Source organism: Miscanthus floridulus, chromosome 3 (assembly GCF_019320115.1).
Source record: "Miscanthus floridulus cultivar M001 chromosome 3, ASM1932011v1, whole genome shotgun sequence".
Classification (NCBI taxonomy): domain Eukaryota; kingdom Viridiplantae; phylum Streptophyta; class Magnoliopsida; order Poales; family Poaceae; genus Miscanthus; species Miscanthus floridulus.
The window spans coordinates 17,958,893-17,981,200 of NC_089582.1; the positions used below are offsets into that span (position 1 = coordinate 17,958,893).

The 22,308-nt window shown below is 47.4% G+C and overlaps 1 protein-coding gene across 1 annotated transcript; it reads right to left on the reverse strand.

Annotated features, from left to right (window-relative positions):
* Positions 1 to 20,996: 20,996 nt before the first annotated feature.
* Positions 20,997 to 21,818, reverse strand: LOC136543273 (uncharacterized). The gene is made up of 2 exons (XM_066535762.1): positions 21,574 to 21,818; positions 20,997 to 21,456 (listed from the first exon to the last, which is right to left on the reverse strand). Exons 1-2 carry the CDS (start codon positions 21,816 to 21,818, stop codon positions 20,997 to 20,999), a joined length of 705 nt encoding a protein of 234 aa, XP_066391859.1.
* Positions 21,819 to 22,308: the final 490 nt, after the last annotated feature.

Here is a 22,308-nt window from a genome sequence, read left to right on the forward strand (position 1 = left end):
CATGTGGTCTATCGTGGGTATCCGGGGTCGTACCCCCCATAGCTAGTCCCTGAGTGCCTTGTACCCGTTGTGCAATGCCGTCTTGAGCTTGTCCGAGCAGGTGCGAACAAAGCCGAGCAATCAAACTCATGGTCCGACCACCGTGATGAGTTGCCGAGCAGTTGTGAGCAATTGCCGAGCAGCGTGTACCGTCGCCGAGCAGCGTGAACCGTTGTCGAGCAGCGTGAACTGTTGCTGAGCAGTGTAACCCAAGTATGGCTTGCCATAAGGGTGTAAGGAGCTCAAGTTTAGAATAAAAAATTTCTTCATAGTGGACTAAGTGTGCCCACTTAGAGTCTGACCATGAAGAAGGGAGATAGAATTCTTTAGCTTTGGGAGGCGCGGAGTCTTCCAGATTAAAGCAAACACATTCACCATAAGGTGAAGTGTGCACACTTAGTCCCCAAGCCTGACAGTAGATGACGTAGTCATATGGTGCCAGGGTCCAAAGTAGAAGAATAGTAGAAGACCAGCCGAGTAGGCAGCCAGTCCCCGAGCGTAGCCTCAAAAGAAGAAAAAGGACATTCACCACAAGGTGAAGTGTGCCCACTTAGTCCTCGAGCCTCATAGTAGGTGACGTGGTCACATGGTGGCAGGGTCAGAAACAGTAGTCTGAAAGCTTGCCGACATCATCTGACATGTGCGTATCAAGACCCCAGATGTGCTGCCCAAGATCAGCACCCTGATCTGAACAGCTTGGAGCAGTTTGATAGCACACCATTGAGACATAGCAAGATCCGACCACCAAGGGAGTCTGCGGCGTAGTTGGCGATGTCCGAGCACCGAGGAGTCCCCGGCATAGCTGGCGATGTTCGAGAACCGAGGAGCCCCCGACGTAGCTAGCGATGAAGCACGAGCGACGAACAGTCTGGTCAACTAGTCGACGACGAAGTGAGCATTGAGTAGAAGCGACTGGTGAACAGTCCGATCAATTGGTCGGCGACGGAGTCCATGAACCTAGCGGTCCGACTAGTTGATCGGTGGAGAAGTCCGAGCACCAGGTGGTCCAATCACCTGGATGATGATCCTACAATACAAATATGTAGAACAGGTAATACATGATGTAAAAATATATGAACTCCGGGGAAAAATCAGCAATGACGATGAAATAGCGTATGCGCTTGGCGATCAGTTGGTGTGAAGATGTATTTATATTTAATATAAACTGCCCAACCAGTTAGTGTGTAGCTGAGTCTCTAGCCCTAGCTAGCCCATTAAACATAACGTTGAGCGCGGAGCCCATGCACGTGTAGGAGGAACAGGCGTCGCTAAGGAGCCGCTGTCGACCACCATAACGCAGAGGGAAGACACTCGTGCACGTGTAGGGAGGAGCCAGAGACAGGGTCGTCTCTGGGGACATCCGAGCATCAACATGACTGTTCGGGAGTTCGAAAAATCGTTTGGAGAGCAAACATGGAGAAAATAGCTCGGAGAAACATTATGGCGATATACGAAGATTGGAGAATATTTAGAAGAATATTAAAGCGTGACTTAGCTTTAGACAGAATGTCTGGTCGGCGGCGCATGGCGTTCTCTGGTCGACGAGAGGATGGACGTGTCAGTACGGGACCCACAGGATACCCCACAAGGAAGGAAGAAGACCTAGTCCAATTAGGATTCTCCTCCTGTAATCATAGTAGTAGTATTACTCTATAATCCTACTATGAACTCTCATTATAAACCAACTAGGATTCTGGCCTCCTGACTATATAAAGGAGGGCAGGGCACCTTGGATCGGGAGTTCAACAGAGCAATTGTATGACACAACACTTCATAATCAATCCAACGCAAAGGCTAAACACCGATTGGACATAGGGTTGTTACTCGATCTGCGATCGAGGGCCTGAACCAGGATAAATCGACTGTCTCTTGCGTTAACCATCAAGTCCAGCATACGCCGAAGCTCGAACATACTGCCCCGGGTACCCCCGTGGTAGGCTATCGGTGGTCAAACATCGACAGCTGGCGCGCTAGGTAGGGGCTTTCGGCGACTTTGCATCCGAGAGCTTGATGGACCTCGACAGCATGATCTTCTCAAAGGGATCGATCTTCATCTTCGGTTCATGGATCTGCAAGGTAGACGACGATGGCAAGCTCCAAGGCCATCTCATTGAAGAATCAGATCATCATTAGGATTATCCTATTTTGACGATAACGACAGATCAGCTTGCCGGAAGATTCGCACAGCTCAATCCGACTTAGTTCTCGCAAGTTCACATATCCGATTCAAACTCAAGTTCCGCTTCTGAAACGAAGTCTTATCCGAGTTCTTTTGGAAAATCGAGTTCTTTTCTGACAAAGCTCCGGGACATGACGTCAACTTATCAAGAATACTACTCGGAACACACCTGGAATACTTCAAAGAAGTCGGGTCTTTTTCCATTTGGACTCCACAACATGGCGACATCGTATTAGACATGGCACGAAGGATCCACTTATCCCATGCTTAGAATGCCACTGAAGGGAGCCCAGGAAGGTCTCGTTTTTACCATTACATCTCAAGACTGCATCATTCACTGGCCAGATACCGTTCCTGAGGATGACGACGCCCAACTAGTCAATGACACGACAACAGCAATTCTACCCTACCAAGAAGGAGATTCCATCTATAACTTTGAGACCTCTACTGAAGTCATCAACAGCTCTGCCAGTACGGAAATCAACGACGATGACAGAACAACTCACACTAGAGAAGTACTCATGATTCATCGTCCTCGATCACCATTGATCCCCTAGAAGCACCCGACGTAAGGTCTTCAGATGAATCTGAGTCCAATATATCACCATTTATCCAGGGATACGATGGTGAGACTGAGAGCCAGAGGCAAGCAAGAGAAAGGAAGAACAAATTGAAACAAGGATGACAACGCCATGCGAAACAACGGAAAGACACTTGGATCAAATACGAATCAGACCTAGCCGAGTACAATAGAAGAAAATCAGAACGAGAAATCGAAGAAGGACGAGCAGCGAGTACTCCCTACGATAAGATTCGGGAGGCACTAGAAGAACTCAGGGCAACCGCACACCCCAATGAGAAACAAGAACAGCTTTGAGATTTCCTCTGATCAACAATCTTTAAAACGAACAATGAAAAGGCAACATCTCATGAACAGGAAGACCAAAATCAAAGGAAGTCTGCTTTCGAAAGACTAGGACCAAGTGGAAGTCACAACGGAGGAAGCCGTAGGAATCACAGTCAAAATAACCGAGTCGAGCCAACCAAGAAAGGATAGGAGTAGAGCACCTACTTGGACGGCCACACAAAACTACTCTTACCAAGACGACAGCTGGCAAGAAGGCGGCGTAGAATCCGAATATACAGAAGCCAGAACACACGATAGATTTCCCTATTTTGCAAACAGACTTGCATTGATTCGACTACCTCACAAATTCAAGCCGTCCAACCACTCCAAATACGACGGCAAGACCGAACCAAAGCAATGGCTCAGGATTTACTCACAATCGATCGAACTAGCCAGAGGAGACGATGATATCAAAACCTTGTTCTTTCCCATGGCCCTAGAAACCATGCCGCTTCAATGGTTTGACAAATTAAATCCCGGATCAATCAGAAATTGGGAAGACTTACAAAGAGCTTTCTATGAAAATTTTGCGGGAATTATTACACATCCAATCACCCACGCAGAGTTAAAAGGACTCAAGCAGAAAGGAGGTGAAAGTCTCAGAAATTATTATCGATGATTTGGCGAACTACGGGCTCAAGTACATGACATCACACAACGAGAAGTAATCGAAGCTTTGTCTCACGGAATCATGGCTAGGTGGCAATTCCAAGACTTCTGCAAAGAAAACCCAAGAAATAACGAAGAATTCAGAAGAACAGTAGAAAAGATGATTACGACGAAAAAAAAAACGAAAGAAAGATTCCCGGAAAGGAACAACAGAGACAACCCAGACAGGCAAAATTCTCGAAACAACAGACATTAGGAGAGAAAGCGAGGTCTAGACAACATGATAGCAATGGCTGACAAATCAAAGAAATTCACCAAGCCCAGAAGATATGACGACATTGAGAACATGCGTTGCCCTTTGCACCCCAACGGGAGGCACACCATCGGAAATTGCTACACCTTCAATGTAAGGTACACTAGAAAAGATAGCAAGGGAAACAATAAAGAAGACAATCAAAAAAAAGAAGGAGACAACCATGATGACAAGGGATTCCAAAAATCTAGAGGGACAGTAGCAGTAATCTTTGCCGAGATTTTAGACTCTAGAAGCAAACATCAAGAAAAGTTAGCGCTACGAACAATTATGGCCGCAGAACCCGCTACACCAAGATATCTCAACTGGTCAGAGTACCCAATCCAATTCTCAAGAGAAGACCAGTGGACCAGCATAGGAAACACAGGCCATTACCCATTGGTTCTAGATTCGACCATTGCCGGCATGACCGTCACAAAAGTACTAATTGACGGAGGAGCAGGACTCAACATCATCTTTTCAGAAACTCTAAGGAAGATGGGACTACAACTCGCCGGGATGATCACACCAACAAGCACACCTTTTTATGGCATAGTACCCGGCAAAGCAGCAATGCCACTTGGACAAATCACTCTACCGGTTACCTTTGGGACTGCCTCAAATTACCGCACAGAGTTCATCAAATTTGAAGTCATAGATTTCGATTCCTCATATCATGCAATCCTTGGGCGCCCAGCACTAGCAAAATTCATGGCAATACCGCATTATCCGTACCTGTTGCTTAAAATGCCAGGGCCTAACGGAGTTCTTTCTCTTTGGAGCAATTTAAAGCGCGCATTTGACTGCGACGTACAGGCGATCCAAATTGCGGCAAAGGCACAGGCAAACGATGGGAGAAAAGAAATAGCCACTATCGCCGCAGAAACAAGCCAAGAGGAACTAGAGATACCAGCTAAGAGACCGAGCATCCTAGCACCACCAAAAGAAGCCAACGTGAAGCAAATCGACCTAGGCACCGGTGATTCTACAAAAACAGCAACCATCAGTGCCCACCTATCGGCAAAATAGGAACTCGCGCTCACCAACTTTCTTTGGGACAACAAGGACATTTTCACTTGGAAGCTGACCGACATGCTAGGGGTCCTAAGAGAGTTGGCTGAGCACGGAATTGATATCAATGAAGGCTCCAAGCCTGTAAAGCAACGACTACGATGATTCTCTCCAGACAAGAAGGCAGCAATTAAAAAGGAAATTACAAAACTAAGGCAGTTGGATTCATTAGGGAAATTCTCCATCCGGATTGGCTAGCAAATCCAGTTCTGGTACAGAAAAAGAACACAGACGAGTGGCGCATGTGTGTTGACTACACAGATCTCAACAAACACTGCCCAAAAGATCCGTTTGGACTACCACGCATTGATCAGATAGTTGATTCAACAGCAGGATCTGCCCTATTATCTTTTCTCGATTGCTATTCTGGGTATCACCAGATCGCATTAAAGGAAAAAGACCAAAGCAAGACATCTTTCATCACTCCGTTCGGCGCCTACTGCTACAGGACAATGTCGTTTGGGCTCAAGAATGCTGGAGCCACTTACCAGAGCCATCCAAACACGCCTCGGTGATCAGATCGGTGAAAACATAGAAGCATACGTGGACGACGTGGTTGTAAAAACAAAGAACTCGGATACACTGATTGAAGACTTAAAATAAACCTTTGAGAACCTGAAAAGGTGGAGGTGGAAATTAAACCCAAACAAGTGCGTATTCAGAATTCCCTCAGGACAACTACTCGGATTCTTGGTCAGTCATCGCAAAATCGAAGCAAGCACCAAGCAGATTCGAGCAATAACAGAGATGGGCCCTCCTCGAAACATCAAAGAAGTACAAAAACTAACAGGCCACATGGCGGCACTCAACTATTTCATATCAAGACTTGGTGAAAAAGGGTTGCCTTTCTTCAAACTACTAAAGAAGACAGACAAGTTCGAGTGGACAGAAGAAGCCAATGAAGCTTTCAAGAAACTTAAGGCATACCTCACCTCCTCACCAGTCCTCACACCTCCAAAGAAAGATGAAGACATGATGCTATACATTGTAGCAACTACTACTGTAGTCAGCACGGCAATAGTAGTGGAAAGAGAAGAAGAAGGGCGCATATATAAAGTACAATACCCAGTATACTATATCAGCGAAGTGCTATCAGAATAAAAAATCCGGTATCCGCATGTGCAAAAACTACTCTACGCCCTACTGATTACTTCACGCAAGCTTTGTCACTACTTTGAGAGCCATAAGATTACCGTGGTGACAGATTTCCCACTAGGAGACATCTTACGCAACAAAGATGCAACAGGACGCATATCCAAGTGGGCGGTTGAACTTAGTGCTCTCAACATCGATTTCACCCCGCGGAAAGCAATTAAATCTCAAGCCCTTGCTGATTTTGTTGCTGAATGGACAGAAATTCAACAACCCGTATCAAGTGCCATCCTTGACCTTTGGAAGATGTACTTTGATGGATCACTTAAGCTAGGCGGAGCGGGCGTAGGCGTCCTCCTAATTTCACCAAACGGAAGACAACTAAAGTATGTCCTTCAGATATTATGGCAAGCCACCAACAACGAAGCAGAATACGAAGCTCTCATACACGGGCTAAGAGTGGCTATTACACTCGGAATCAAGCGACTACTTGTATACGGTGATTCGGCAGTAGTCATCAACCAAGTCAACAAAGATTGGGATTGCACCAAAGAGAACATGGGTGCCTACTGTGCTGAAATCCAAAAACTCGAAAAACACTTCCAAGGACTAGAAATTCTACATGTCTTGCGAGACTCCAACATTGCTACAGATGTTCTTGCCAAGCTTGGATCCGACAGGGCAGAAGTCCCACCCGGCGTATTCATAGAGGAGTTATCAGCTCCTTCTATCAAACAACTCAGTAAGACAACCACAGAACTCACAGCCAAAGGCAACCAGATTCTGGTGATCAACACATCATGGACACAGGTTTTTATTGATTACATCAAAGAGAATAAGTTGCCAGCAGAAAAACAGCAAGCCACACAAGTCGTCCGCAGAAGCAAGAACTACGTCCTAGTAGGAGACAAGCTATACAGAAGAGCCGCATCATCAGGAGACTCCTAAAATGCATCTCATTCGAAGAAGGCAAACAAATCCTAGACGAAATACACTCAGGCTGCTATGGAAATCACGCCGCTTCAAGAACAATAGTCGGCAAAGCATTTCACACTGGTTTCTACTGGCCAACTGCTTTAAAAGATGCAAAAGAACTCGTTAGAAGATGCAAAAGTTGTCAGATGTTCGCAAGACAAGCTCATGTGCTAGCCCACAACCTCATCTGCATTCCACCCGCTTGGCCTTTCTCCTGCTGGGGGCTGGATCAAGAGGGACCTCTCAAGAAAGCAAAGGGCGGTTTCGAGTACATCTTTGTAGCAATTGACAAGTTCACCAAGTGGATCGAATACAAACCACTCGCGAAATACAGCGTAGCCAAATCAGTTGAGTTCATCTAAGATATTATGCACCGCTTTGGCATGCCCAATCGAATCATCACAGATTTGGGTTCTCCCTTCACAGCTACAGAATTCAAAAGTTGGGCATAGGATTGTGGTTTCAGTATAGATTATGCATCAGTCGCACATCCAGAAGCCAACGGACAGGTGGAAAGGGCCAATGGACTCATACTAGCCGGATTAAAACCAAGATTATATGAAGAACTAGTAGACTATGGGGCAAAATGGATCAAAGAATTACCCAAAGTTGTATGGGGGCTACGGACTCAAATAAGCAGAGCCACCGGATGCTCACCTTTCTTCCTAGTATAAGGATCAGAAGCCGTACTACCCGCATACCTGATCTGGACGTCACCAAGGATAGAACAATACGACAAAGGAGAAGCAGAACACACCCAAAGATTAGAACTCGATAGCACAGAAGAAGTCAGAGTAAACGCTACCCTACAATCAGCGAAATACCTCCAAGGACTAAGACGCCATTACAACAAGAATACACAGTCTTGATCATGACAAATCGGAGACCTAGCACTAAGAAGAATACAAAAAACCGACGGACGCCACAAACTACTAAGTCCATGGGAAGGTCCTTTTATTGTCGCAAAAGTCATCGGACTAGGCACATACAAGCTCATAACTGAAGATGGAAAAGAAGTCAATAATACATGGCACATCAGTCAGCTACGAAGATTCTACGCATAAAAACAACTCAAGGGAGAATATGTATACAAGACACAAGAGACCAACGTTCATGATCAACAAAGATACCGTAGTGTACCATTGTAACACATCAATATTCATGAATAAAGATGATTATTTCTCGACAAACATATATCTCATGGCTCTATCCGAGTTGTCTCTTAAATGCAATATGGCTGAAAATACGCCTGAGCATCCCGGCCGAGAGCAAAATAGCTGAAAAAATGCTTGAGCCCGCCGATGAGGGTAGCTAAAAAGCTAACACCCGAAATAAAATGCAAAATGGCTAAAAAACGCCTGAGCATCCTGGCCGAGAGCAAAATAGCTGAAAAAACACTTGAGCCCGCCGATGAGGGTAGCTAACAAGCTAACACCCGAAATAAAATACAAAATGGCTGAAAAGACGCCTGAGCATCCCGGCCGAGAGCAAAATAGTTGAAAAGACACTTGAGCCCGCCGATGAGGGTAGCCAACAAGCTAACACCCGAAATAAAATGCAAAATGGCTGAAAAGACGCTTGAGCATCCTGACCGAGAGTAAAATAGTTGAAAAGACACTTGAGCTCGCCAATGAGGGTAGCTAATAACCTAACACCCAAAATAAAATGCAAAATGGCTGAAAAGACGCCTGAGCATCCCGGCCGAGGGCAAAATAGTTGAAAAGACACTTAAGCCCGCCGATGAGGGTAGCTAACAAGCTAACACCCAAAATAAAATAAAAAAGACTAAGACTAAGCCTGGGCATAAGACCAGAGCAATATTAAAAGCAAGACCCTCTAGCTACTTGTACCAAATACCAAGAGGCTCGGGGGCTACACTAGACATAACCAAGAATGCAAAGATCTACATATAACGAGTTGTTTACAACTCGACGGGTCAAGAAAGGTCGTCAACACAAAAGATCTACATAGAACGAGTTGTTTACAGGGCACAAGAGAAGGCTAGACAAGCACTCGACAGATCAAGAGAGGTCATCAACACGAGTTGTTTACTTAAATAGAAAAGTACTCGACAAATCGTCCGAGGAATAAGCAGGGCATCCAGGCAAAGAAGACATCAACAAAAAGGACTTTCATTCAAAAAAGAAGTATAATGTCATATTACAAGGCACGGGCATAAAAGTCAAATACATCAAGCCTCATCATCAGGAGAAGGGAGGACGATATTAAGATTATCTACTATCCTACTAGCTAAGTCTTCAACTTCGGGCTCCGTCCTCTCAACAGCATCGATGTATTCTTGACTATCAGATTCCTCTACTATCTTGGACAAAGGAACCGCTGGAGCAAGAACCTGAACTTGGGCCAGAACATTCTTGGTACATAGTTGAGCGCACCTCTTCACAAACTCTTGGAAATGAGTCGGAATTTGAGGAATCAACTGAGCCCAAGATTGCCCGTCATCAGCTGGAGTTCGAAGAACGTCGGCTACTGAACGAAAGGATTTCCACAAAGCCTTCCAGTTTTTAGTAGCCGTCGCCAACCTGCCAGACAAGTCTTCAATGGTTTTCTAGGCCTGCACAAGATCTCTATCAGCTCCATGCCTAATCAACTTAGCAAGCGCAAGTTCCTCTTCAGCACGAGTAATTACCTCCTCGGCCTTGTTATGACTTGTATGAACAAGAGTCTTCATTTCTTCAATGCCCTCCGAGAGTTTCTGCTTTTCAACCCAGAGAGCTGGACGAAGCAGCAGACAACAAGTCAGTGGAAAGGAAAGCTTCATTACAAAAAGAAACAAAAATAACTCTCAATACTGTTGCACTCCTTCTTCACGGCCTCCAAGTCCTTCATGGCCGCCGAGTTCTTTTGGGCCTCCCAAAGAGCGGCATCCCTCTGCTTCTCGATTTCAACAGCCCGGGCACGAAGAGATTTTTCTTCATCCTGATGCGTTTGTCGCTCAGCCTCCAGCTCAGCCCGGAGGAGATCAAGATCAGCTTTTAGGGTGCTCACTTCTGAAGACAACTTTCTCTCATTTTCAGACAAGAAAAAGAAGCCAGTATGGTCATGAGAGAAGGACTGAGCAAAAAGATACAAAGAAAAAAAAGAATAAGGACCAAAGAAAAGCAAACATCCAAAGAAGGAACGATGAAAAAGCTTACCTAGAGCTTTTCTTCAAAAGAAGTCGCAATGGATGGCAAGTCTCCCCAGGCAGCAGTTAATTCCGAAAGCCGATGAGTGGCATCGAACTCCCACACCACATCATCGGCAAAAGGAGGACCGCCGGAAGCAAGAGAAGGAGAAGGAGAGCCCGGCCGAGGTGAAGAAGGAACGACCAGAGCGACCTCCCGGGAAGCCGAGGCCAATCCCTTAGAAGGACCCGATGCAATGGCCACGGTCACCTTCGGGGCAGCCAAGTCTGCAGCGGCGCCATCGCTAGAGAGCTTTGTAGCCCCTACAGCCACTTCACCAATAGTACGCTGCGAGTCCTGAGGCTCGATACTCGGTGGCACGGCGAAGGGCTAAGAAGAAGTCGACGAAGAAGCGAGAGAAGATGAAGGACTAAAAATTGATAAAAGAAATCGCCGATGAGAACCAGGAAAAAGGAGAACAGAAGCAAAAGGATGAAGCCAGAATCTACTCACCCGACCACCTTCTTCCTCGCAAAGACAAAAGAAGACCTCGCAGGGGGGACCACGGCGGCAAAAACGTCCCCGCCACTTGGCGACAGGAGCGGTATAGCCGATACCGGACCCCCGGAAGAAGCCGGGGCTGGAGCCATAGAAGAACTCGGTACTAGAGGTGCGGAAGAGCTCGGTACCAAGGAACTCAACACCGGAGCTTCAGAAGAAGCCGACACAGGAGCCTCAGAAGAACTCGTACCTGACGTCCGGTTACTTCAAAAAGATCAAGACTAAAAGTTAAGACAAAGAGGAGAAATTCAATGGAAGGGGAATATGAAAACAACTCACCGCCGCATAATGAGGGGTACTTCATCATCCTCTTCCCCCTCGGTCTCGACCAAGGCCACCAAGGCACTCGCTGAAAAAAGAATAAAAGCACTCGGTTCAAGACAAAAACAAGAAAACAAAGGGACAAAGAGTATAAATATGCTCACCTAAGAGCATGCTAGCTACAACTAGAGTACCTAGAGGAGTACTTGGCTTGCGAGACTTCTAGGAAGCAGGTAGGCCAGATGAAGACCCATCCATTCACCCCTCTTCGAGACACTACAAGGACTGCAGGGGACTGGACGAGGAACATATTCTTCATATACATCAACAAATCCGGACGAAACTCCAGGAAACGCTGTGGAGATTGGGGACTTACTCGTTGCAGAAGCTACGACGAGTTCCTTCCTAGTTTTCACCACGACAGGGGGAATAGCAAGAGAAGGGATCGGGTCAACAAAGTTGCGCCCAAATTCCTACGAAAAAGAATAAGACAATAAGACAAGGAAAAGTTAAACAAAGAAAGATACAACAAGAATACATAAAGTACCTGAACAAGGAGAAAACAACTTACAGCTGGAGGTGGGTTGTTGGCAGAGAACTTGGAGATGGTAGGTGGGACAATGCTTGCTCCTTTCAGCATCTTCTGGAGATGCTCGAGTACCTCCTCATCGGTCAGCTCAAGAGCTGGGACCATGCGTGAAGGATCCTCAGCTCCCGAGTACTCGAAGCCAAGGTGCTCTCGCTCCTTCAAAGGCTGAACTCGGCGATGAAGAAAACTCGAAACAATGCCGAAGCTAGTTAAACCCTGCTGTTTCAGCATACTAATCCTATCAAGGAATGGCTGGATTGCCTGAACCTCAGCAGACGAAACATGATTCTTATCCCAGTGGTCATTAACCATGGGACCAGATCCAGAGTGGACAGCAAGAGAAGGGATCAGATTAGCGACATAAAACCAGTCAATACGCTAATCTCTTACAGAATCAACCAGGTCATAGTCAAAGAACTTGCTCTTAAGACCCTGGTGAAATTGAATCCCACAACCACCAAGAATGCTGGTTTCTTTGCGGCGAGGTTGGGGTTTTAGACAAAAGAAGTAACGAAATAGAGAAAGAGAAGGGGGAATTCCAAGGAAAGCTTCACAAAGATGAACAAAGACAGAAAGGTGAAGGACTGCATTAGGAGCAAGATGGTTCAAGCAAATCCCAAAATAGCTGAGAAACTGATGAAGAAAAGCAGAGGCAGGAAGGCAGAGTCCAACACGAATGAAAGAGACAAAAAGGACAATCTCACCAGGACATGGGGCAGGGACCCGATGCTCACCTAGAACTCTCCATTCAGCAATGGCCTTGCTCTGGATCAAACCGTCGCTGACAAGCACACGGAGCTGCTCCTCGGTGGTCGTCGGAGTCGGCCAAGACTTCTGAGCGGCCCTCATGGCAACAAACTCCTGATTTTCAATCACGGGGAGTGAAGATTCCTCGTCCACGAAGGAAGATTGGGACTTGCTTGCGGTTTTCTTCTTACCCATGTACTAACAGAGGCAAAAAGCAATTAGGGGAAAAGAAAGCCTAGATGGTGGCGCTAAAGATGGTGACGGCAATGGCGACGGTGGAGGACTGAAGGCTAGGGTTTGAAGGCAAGAGAAAGGCAGTAAAGAAAAAGAAGATGAAGGGTCTTTAAATAGATTTTACAGCGTTAAAAATGGCCCACCAGGCCCGTTAAAGCACCATGTGAGAACGCAACGGTCCATTTACCGACACAGCTAAAATGACGGAGGGCACAAATCCACATAACGGTACAATTCAATGGGCAGATTTTAGACTTATCCATCCAGCACTACTGCGGAGCTATCAGATAACTGCAAGAACAACCCAACAACAAACAAGAAAAGAAGGGCAACTTCACAAGGAACATAAGAACTCGGTTCTTACGAGAAGAACTCAGGAATATCATAAGCAACCGGAACTACAGCAAAAAAGTAAATAACAACTTAGAAGACAAAGATTCTTTCCATTACAAGCGACTTCAAAAAATAGAAGATTACAAATCTTACAAGACCCAACGTACTCGATACCACAAAAAGCAAAGTAGCAAAGAAGAACACGGACACGGCTGGGCTCTGGAACGACTACGTGTCCCAAATTGCTACTCGGAAGGACAAACCGCCATCGGCTACACTGTTTTCTTCAAAGGACAGACACAGTGCATCCAAGGCGGAAATCAGCAGCACGGTAGGACAACATGGAGCCGAGAAGGCCGGCAGGCATCTGTCTACCTAAGACTGATGTGATGCTGGATATGGTGTTGATCTGCACCGGACAGTCTCAAGACAGGCGACGAAGATCAACCCAGAACTACCAGATGAAGGAACGAAGTCCACATCACAAGACTTCCTCCAACTACTACCACGTACATCTTGGTACATTGCTGCCGCGGGATTAGCCTACGTCTAATCCCTATCACAAGACCTCCTCCAACTACAACAAGGCACACAGGAACTATGGAACCTGCCCGGGGGCTGCTCTACTTCACAAACTATCATGTTAGTGATCACAAAGGTTTCAACAGAATGTTCAATGGATGAAAGCAAGCACTCCGGGAGGGTATTTATAGACCAAAGGAGTGGTGCACATGGACTAGGAGTACTAACAAAATAAGACTAACAAAGGACACAGTGAAAAGACAGGACTCAATAATAGAAGACTCAGGCGAGAGAGAATAATACTCGAAGACAAGCATATTCGGAAGAATATACCGACACAGTACAACCCGTGAACAAAAGGCATTCAAACTCAACCACCACCATACAACTACATCTGACAACAGCAGACTACCAGAGATTATGCCAAAACCCTGCTTCTGAGTTCTTCTTGAACAAAACAACCCGGATATATGCTCGGGGGCTACAAAAGGAGAGGTATACGGTTCTATCAAACAACTCAGATTCAAGACCCTCTAGCTCCTTGTTCCAAATAGCAAGAGGCTCGGGGGCTACACTCAGTGAGTGCACTTTTTTCGAAAAAGCACACATCACCAAGAAGACTTCTTCAAGACAAGACCCTCCAGCTCCTTGTTCCAAATAGCAAGAGGCTCGGAGGCTACACTCAGTGAGTGCACTTTTTTCGAAAAAGCGCACGTCACCAAGAAGACTTCTTCAAGACAAGACCCTCCAGCTCCATGTTCCAAATAGCAAGAGGCTCGGGGGCTACACCCAGATGGATGTACTTTTTTTTTCAAAAAGCACACACCACTCGAAGATCTCAAGAAGCGCTACATGGTTTCACTCAAGAAAGCACTCGGACGATGCTTGTTCCTACTCAACAAGACCTGAAGGAACAAGACGAGGCTTCCAGAACTCAACCATGAAGTGCTCAGGGGCTTGTCAATACGGAACCCATAGGATACCCCACAAGGAAGGAAGAAGACCTAGTCCAATTAGGATTCTCCTCCTATAATCTTAGTAGTAGTATTACTCTATAATCCTACTAGGAACTCTCATTATAAACCGACTAGGATTCTGGCCTCCTGACTATATAGAGGAGGGCAGGGCACCTTGGATCGGGAGTTCAACAGAGCAATTGTACGACACAACACTTCATAATCAATCCAACACAAAGGCTAAACACCGACTGGACATAGGGTTGTTACTCGATCTGCGATCGAGGGCCTGAACCAGGATAAATCGACTATCTCTTGCGTTAACCATCAAGTCCAGCATACGCCGAAGCCCGAACATACTGCCCCGGGTACCCTCGTGGCAGGCTATCGGTGGTCAAACATCGACAGGACGTCTCCAACCTAGTCAGTGAATTTGCCCCTTAGGGCATCTTGGTAAGCGGCGGCGACATTGGTGAACCCAAAGGGTAGAGCCATAACCCCTGGAGTTTCCCGAGTAGTCTCCAATAGATCTGGATCAGAGAGTGGTCGGCGCTGAACCAGAGTGTGCAGAGCCAATTCGGCGATGGAGAGGCAATTGGTGACCTTCAGACCGACCCGATCGATGGATGCGATCAGATCGTCATTGTTGATCTGCCTCCTCTGGTAGCGAGGAAGTGGGCGGCGAGTTGTCGATGAAGGGGACCTTGGAGGCGGTTCCAAGATCAGATCTGTAGTCGCAGGTGTTGGGGTGATCGGCACAACGTTGATCTGCACCGGCTCGATGAGCTCTTCGACTCCTTCAGTGTTGATGACCCACGAGAGGGATCCGACCGTGAAGATCTGGCTGGGCTGCGGGAGGGACGAAGAGCCTGTGGAAAAAGCCATCTTGTTCGATAAGGAAACAGCACGCAATCCCCTACCTGGCGCGCCAACTGTCAATAGAATATCGTCGGCAGTCCTCCGAGGGGGTATCCCACGAAGGTAGATTGATCAGCAGAGAAGCGTGTGATCAAGAACAAGAAGGCAATAGAGACACACGAGTTAGACAGGTTTAGGCTATAAGTATGACGTAATATCCTACTCCTTTGGTCTGTTGGTTTGTATTAGCTATCGTATGATATCGCGTGAGTTTGGAGGGGGGTCCCTGCCGCCTTATATAGTCCGGGGGGCAGGGTTACAGGTCGGTTAGTTCTGAGAGATAACCAGAAAGTAATAACAGATTGCAGGAATCTTGGGATCACACATATCCTAATAGATCTCGTAGTATCTTCAGGATATCTTCCCGATGTTTTGCGGAAGGCGCCGAGCAGAGTCGTGCCCCGCAAGGCTTCATCTTGTGGGCTGGGCCGCCCCTGGGGGCACAGCCCATGTGGTCTGCCGTGGGTATCTGGGGTCGTACCCCCCACACTTTCCTATAATGATGTAGCATGCCATCTAAAGTTTGCTCTGACATCTAAAATATTCATGTAAGGTCTGTCCATATATTACATATATTGTTGCCTCACTATATCTTCTAATTGCAATGTGTCTATTTAAATTTGATAAATTCTGCTATATATGACTTTACTTGTTGGTAGTATATGTGAAGTTCCATGTACTGCCCAATAGCTGATAACTTTCTACTCTATTTTGTTTGATAATAAAGCTGACTTTATAAAAAGAATGTTGCCATGTACAATTCTGATATCTATGTGAATTTCTTGGTGCTATTTGTGCATTGCCATGTACCACGCTGATATCTATTATAACGTAGCATTCCATCTAAAGTTTGGCTTTAGTAATGAATGTGACTTTGCCAAGTATCTTTCTAAAAATTGTTAATATGCATGAGCTATATATACATCCAGTTATATTGCGGGAAGGTAATACATTGGGCAGTTGTAAAGTACCTCTAATTGCACACTTTGGATAATAAATATCTCGTTACTACACTTTGGATAACTGATATAATCCACCAGAGACATTGAATCTCTGTTTTTGACATTAAATCTCTATTCATAGGAAATATTACATTAAATTGACACAATAATTGCCAATGGAAGCGTGTACACCTAGTGGGAATGATATTTCTCGGTATTGGTGATATTTTCTGCTATCTATGACTAAGGTTTTTTGCACTATATGTGCAATGAAATGTGCTGCCTAACATTGTTAGTTCATGTGGAGTTATATGTGTATTTTACTTGGAGAATACCTAAATCAATAGGAACAGGACTCCAAAAGGACCGAAACGATCAGATTGCAGGGTACCTAAAGGTATGGGACCAATTGAGATAGCCTTGAGGAATGCAGCATACAAGAAGACCGAATATATCTTTGAGCCATTACTAGGGATTACTTTTGATTCTGAGAATGAAGCCTATGACTTCTACAACATGTACTCTTGGGAGGTTGGTTTTGGAATTAAAAAGGATTCAATCGCCGGTAACAATAACGATTACCAGACTATGTGCGAGTTTCGGTGCCTTTGTTCGGTGAGTTTTGTCTTAATAAAGTTCAACTTGACATGTTATTTAGTTCAAAACATCAATACCTGAATTTCTTTAGTAACATCTGTAGGGAAATGGTGATCAGAGTAAATATAAAACCAAGAAGACTGGCTGCACAGCAATGCTTCGTCTTCATAGGACAAAAGATGATGGTTGGTACATTAGTGCCCATGGAGCAGAACATAATCACCCACTTACAAAAACATGTGGAGAGAAAAAGGAATGGTTTTCACATGGAAGGATTGACCAGTGCACCAAGGACATGATTAGATATCTAAGGGAAAGCAATGTATCTCTCACCAAGGTGCATTGTATCATGGGCAGTATGTTTGGTTCCATGTACAATATTCCAATCACCAAGAGATCTCTTCGTTCTATATGCCACCAGATTGCTAAAGATCAAATGGATGATGATGTACAGAAGACGTTCAATATTTTCAGGCAAATCAGAATAGAGGATCCAGCAGATAAATTTAGTGTTGATTTTGATGAGGACAAAAAGATCAAGACTTCGTTATGGATAAATGGAAAAAGTAGAGATCAGTACAAATGTTTTGGTGATGTGATAACTTTTGACACCACATACTGTACAAATATATATAAGATGCCGTTTGGCTTATTTGTTGGTGTAAACAATCACTTCCAATCGACTATCTTTGGTGGAGTCTTCATGAAAGATGAAACAATACCAAGCTTTGAGTGGGTGTTTTCAGAATTCCTGAGTTTGATGGGTGGACAACTTCCAAAAACATTTTTTGTTGATCCCTGGCTGCCATGCACAGGTAAGCAACTAGCTTACTAGCACACACACTCACTCATTATGGCTAGAGGTAGAAGAAGAGATTGAGAACAACACACACACACACACACTTAGTACAAGCACCAGCATTCGCCGAAGCCCTGCCCTTCGGTTTGTGGCAACTAAACTGAGTATTCCATTGCCCTTTGGATGGAATATATACAACTCTAGCTGTACCTTTACCGGGTACATAGTTGTTGGCCAACTACCTACTCCTGAGTACAAGAGTACACCAACTACCTACTCCTAAGGTACAGGGTACACCAACTACCTACTCCTAAGGTACAGAGTATACCAACTACTCCTAGCAGTACAAAGCTTACCTCAGCCCACTACCAAGACATGTGTGATGTAATAGCTACCAACTAATGTACTAGAGGTGGCCTATTGCAATACTGCTACAGCTACAAGAACTGGTCGGCAGAGCCGATTAGTCCCCAACTCCCAACAGGGAGTGGTCGGCCGAGCTGACCAGTCTCCATCTAAGGAGAGAATGGGGAGCAGTAGATTATGTCTAACAATTCTTCCCCTAATCCTGCTGCTAGCCTGATACCTTGACCTCATCCATGCCAATCATCTTCCTCAGCTCCATGAACCGCAGGAGTCCGAGTGACTTGGTGAGGATGTTAGCGAGCTGTCTGCCGGTCTCGACAAACTCGATGATGATCTGCCCTCCATCGATGCAGTCCCGGAGGAAGTGGAACTTGATGTCGATGTGCTTGCTTCGGTCGTGGAGGACAGGGTTCTTGGCGAGGGCAATGGCGAGTTGGTTGTCCACCATCAGAGCTGGCGGGTGAGCTTCCTTGCCGGTCAGCTCATCCTACAGCAAGCGCAGCCAGATAGCCTGGCACGCCGCCGTGGCCGCTGCGATGTACTCAGCCTCACATGTTGATAGCGCCACGATCTTTTGCTTCAGCGACTGCTAAGCAATGGGGGCACTCCAAAGAAGACAAGCACTCTGGAGGTGCTTCGTCGCCCATCAATGTCGCCCGCCATGTCCGCATCGCTGAAAATAGTGAGCTCCGGCTCACCTTCCTTTGCCTTGGGGTGCCTCACTGAACACCATGAGCCACAACCCTCACTTGCCGCCACTCTTGGGGAAGATGATCGCTTGATCGAGCGTCCCCTTGACGTAGCGTAGCAACCTTTTCACTGTCAACCAGTGATATTTGTGCGGGTCCTCCATGAAATGGCTGACGTACCCAACTATGAATGCAATGTCCGGTCAGGTATGAGTGAGGTAGCACAGACTACCGACGATACTCCGGTAGCGCGTCGCGTCCACCTTTGCAGCAGTGTTGTGCTTGCTCCGCTTCAGCCGCTCCTCCATCGAAGTCACGCACGGCTTGCACTCCGCCATGCCGCCGTGCTCTAGCAGCTTCTCCACGTAGGCATGCTGACCCAAGGAGATGCTCTGATTCCCCTCCTCACCTCGATGCCAAGGTAGTAGGAGAGCACGTTGAGATCGCTCATCTTGAAATGAGCCATCATCTCATGCTTGAAACTATCAATGTCCTCTGCTAGCGCTCCGGTGACGATTAAGTCATCCACGTACACACCGCCGACGAGCTCCTCCTTCCCCCATCGCCGTGTGTAGATAGCATGCTCTGTAGCACAGCTAGTGAACTCAAGCTCACCCAAGGTGGCGTCGAGCTTGGCGTTCCATGCCCGAGGGGCCTGCCATAGCCCGTAGAGTGCCTTGCGCAGCTTGAGCACCATGTGCTCAGCGCCCTTGACGACGAAGCCCGGAGCTTGCTTGACGAAGACCGTCTCCATAAGCTCGCCGTTGAGGAACGTAGACTTGACATTGAGGTGGTGGACACACCAATCCTTCGCTGCTGCCATGGCCAACAGCAAGCGAACAGACTCCATTCGCGCCACCGGAGCAAAAACTTCCTCAAAGTCAATGCCCTCACGCTGCACGAAGCCACGGGCGACGAGCCAAGCCTTGTACTTAACAATGGCGCCACGCTCGTCCCGCTTCACCTTGTAGACCCACTTCAAGCCGATCGGCCTACAGCCCACCGGTGGATCTACTAGCTCCCATGTGCCATTGTCCTTGATGGCCTTCATCTCTTCCAACATTGCCCGTCGCCAATTGGCGTTGCGTTAAGCCACTACGAACGTCGGTGGCTCCTTGGCACTAACAAGAAGCAGCTCTAGATCATCGAGCAGCTGACTCGCTAGGCCTGTGGCCCCTGCATTACCGATGATGTTGTCTAGCCTATGGAACTGGACCTCCTCGCCATCGTGGAAGGCATCCATGAACTCGCTGATGTCGCTCGGAGGGGAGGTGAACTCGATCGGTGGTCCCCGGCTTCCCTATTGTGCCGGAGTGGTCGGCATCGCTGCTGGACTGCTCGGCACCATTGCCAAAGTGGTCGGATCCACTGCTGGAGCGGTCGGCACCACTCTTGGAGTGGTTGACTCTATTGTTGGAGCACTCTACACTGCTGCTAAAGGGTTTGGCACCCCCTCTGCAATGCTCGGCTCTCCTCCCAGAGTGCTTGGCTATGTTGCTGGAGTGGTCGGCACCTCCTCTCCAACGTCTCCACCACCGTGGATGACCATGCGCTCGACGACGAAGGTGCTGGTGAAGCCACCAGCTTCCCTCGATCCTGGACTGTCCTAGTCCTAGGCTGCCTTCTCATCGAACACCACATCCCTAGAGATCACCACCTTGCCTCTCTTGGGATCATAAAGCCGATAGGCCTTGCTGCCCTCCTCTTAGCCCAGGAGCACCATCGGCGTGCTCCTGTCTTCCAGCTTGCCAAGGTGAGGCTTGGTGTTCTTCACATGGCCGACATAGCCAAATGTCCTAAGGAAGGATACATTCAGCTTGCGTCCATACCAAGCCTCGAACGGCGTCTTACCCTTTAGGGCCTTGGTGGGCATGCGGTTGAGGATAAACACCGCCATGGTCACCGCCTCTCCTCAGAACTTTGCCAGCATCTTCTTAGTGTTCATCATGGATCGAGCCATGCCGACCACTGTCTGGTTCTGCTGCTCCACCATGCCATTCTGCTATGGCGAGTATGATGCAGTGTGGTGTTGCGCCATGCCCTGATCTGCATAGTACACAGCGAATTCCATCAAAGTGAATTCACCGCCATGATCAGTCCGCTACACGCGTAGCTTCTTGCCGCTCTCCGCCTCTATGCACACCTTGAACTTCTTGATCGCTTCCTCCGCCTCGGTCTTGCTGGTCAAAAGCTACAGCCACATGTACCGGTTGCAGTCATCCACCAGCAAGATGAAGTACTTGCGCCCATCAAGTGTCGCCGGTGTGATCGGCCCGTAGAGGTCACCATGGACTAGCTTGAGGGTCTCTACCGTGCGGTACTTCGCCATCTTCGGGAATGGCAACCATCTTTGCTTCTCGGTTAGACAGCTATCACACAGCTCGCCTGCGTGCTCGATGTGAGGCAGCCCAGTCACCATCTTCTCTAGCCAACCAAGAGCGTCAAAACCGAGATGTCCATACTGAGCATGCCATAGCCACGGCTCCTCCGTGCACCATGCAGCCAAGTAGATGGGATGCTCCACCTTGAGGTCAAATAGGTACAGCTGATTCCGGAACCTCTTCACCTTGGCAAGAAGCCGCTGCTTGAGGATGCCATCCTTGATCAGTACCTCGCTGCCGCGCTCATCTAGCTGGCCAATGTTGATGATGCTTGAACACAGTTGCAGGATGTAATATACATCTGTTAGTGCGCGGTGCTCGCCGTTCTGGCACCTAAAGATGATGGTGTCGCGCCCTCGGATCGCCACCCTTGAGCCGTCACCGAACTTCACCATGCCGGTCACGTCGTAGTTGAGCTCGGAGAAGGCTGCCTTGGAGCCCATCATGTGGTTGTTGGCGTCAGAGTCTAGGTACCACCGCTGCTCCTGCTTGCCGCCCACACGTCCTAGGTGGACTTGGGCGCGCGGTTTGTCGAGGTTGACAGCCCTCAGAGCCTTCTTAGGCCCTTCCATCGCCATCCCCTCTGCCTTCTCCTTGGCCTCAATGTCGTGCAGTGCACAGAATGTTGCCATTAGGAGATTGGCCTCATCATCATCATCAGCCTACGTTAGATGAGCCTCAGCCTTCTTCTCCTGCTTGCGATTTGGGCACTCCTTTGCCCAATGGCCCGTCTTCCTGCAGTGCCGGTAGACGTTGGGGTCGACCTTCTTCTTCTTCTTCTTCGAAGAAGCCTTGTCGCGGCGCTTGCCATCACCACCGCGGCTAGAGGAGGCTTCCCTAGACTTCGTCTCCTTCATTCGTGCAGCCCACTCCTCTTCTATCAGTAGCAGCCTACCGCTATCCATTGTTGTTGTTGCCTGCTCTATGCGCTCGTCCACCGCCCGCATATGACCTGTCACATTCTCAATGATGAGGGTGGACAAGTCCAGCATCATCTCTATGGACAGAGCAATCTGGATGTACTTCGCCGGCATGGAGTGGAGGTACTTGGAGACCGCCTCTTCTTCATCGATGGTGACGCCGTGGCTCCTCAGCTTGTTGATGAGCATCTGTAGGTGGAGG

What these genes read in the sequence shown, in the direction of transcription:
- LOC136543273 (XM_066535762.1), bottom strand. Translation starts at nt 21,818, where the DNA reads ATGGCAACATTCTGTGCACTGCACGACATTGAGGCCAAGGAGAAGGCA. An exon ending in GACGTGACCGGCATGGTGAA is followed by an intron (nt 21,457 to 21,573) that starts GTTCGGTGACGG and finishes ACTGTGTTCAAG; the next exon opens with CATCATCAACATTGGCCAGC.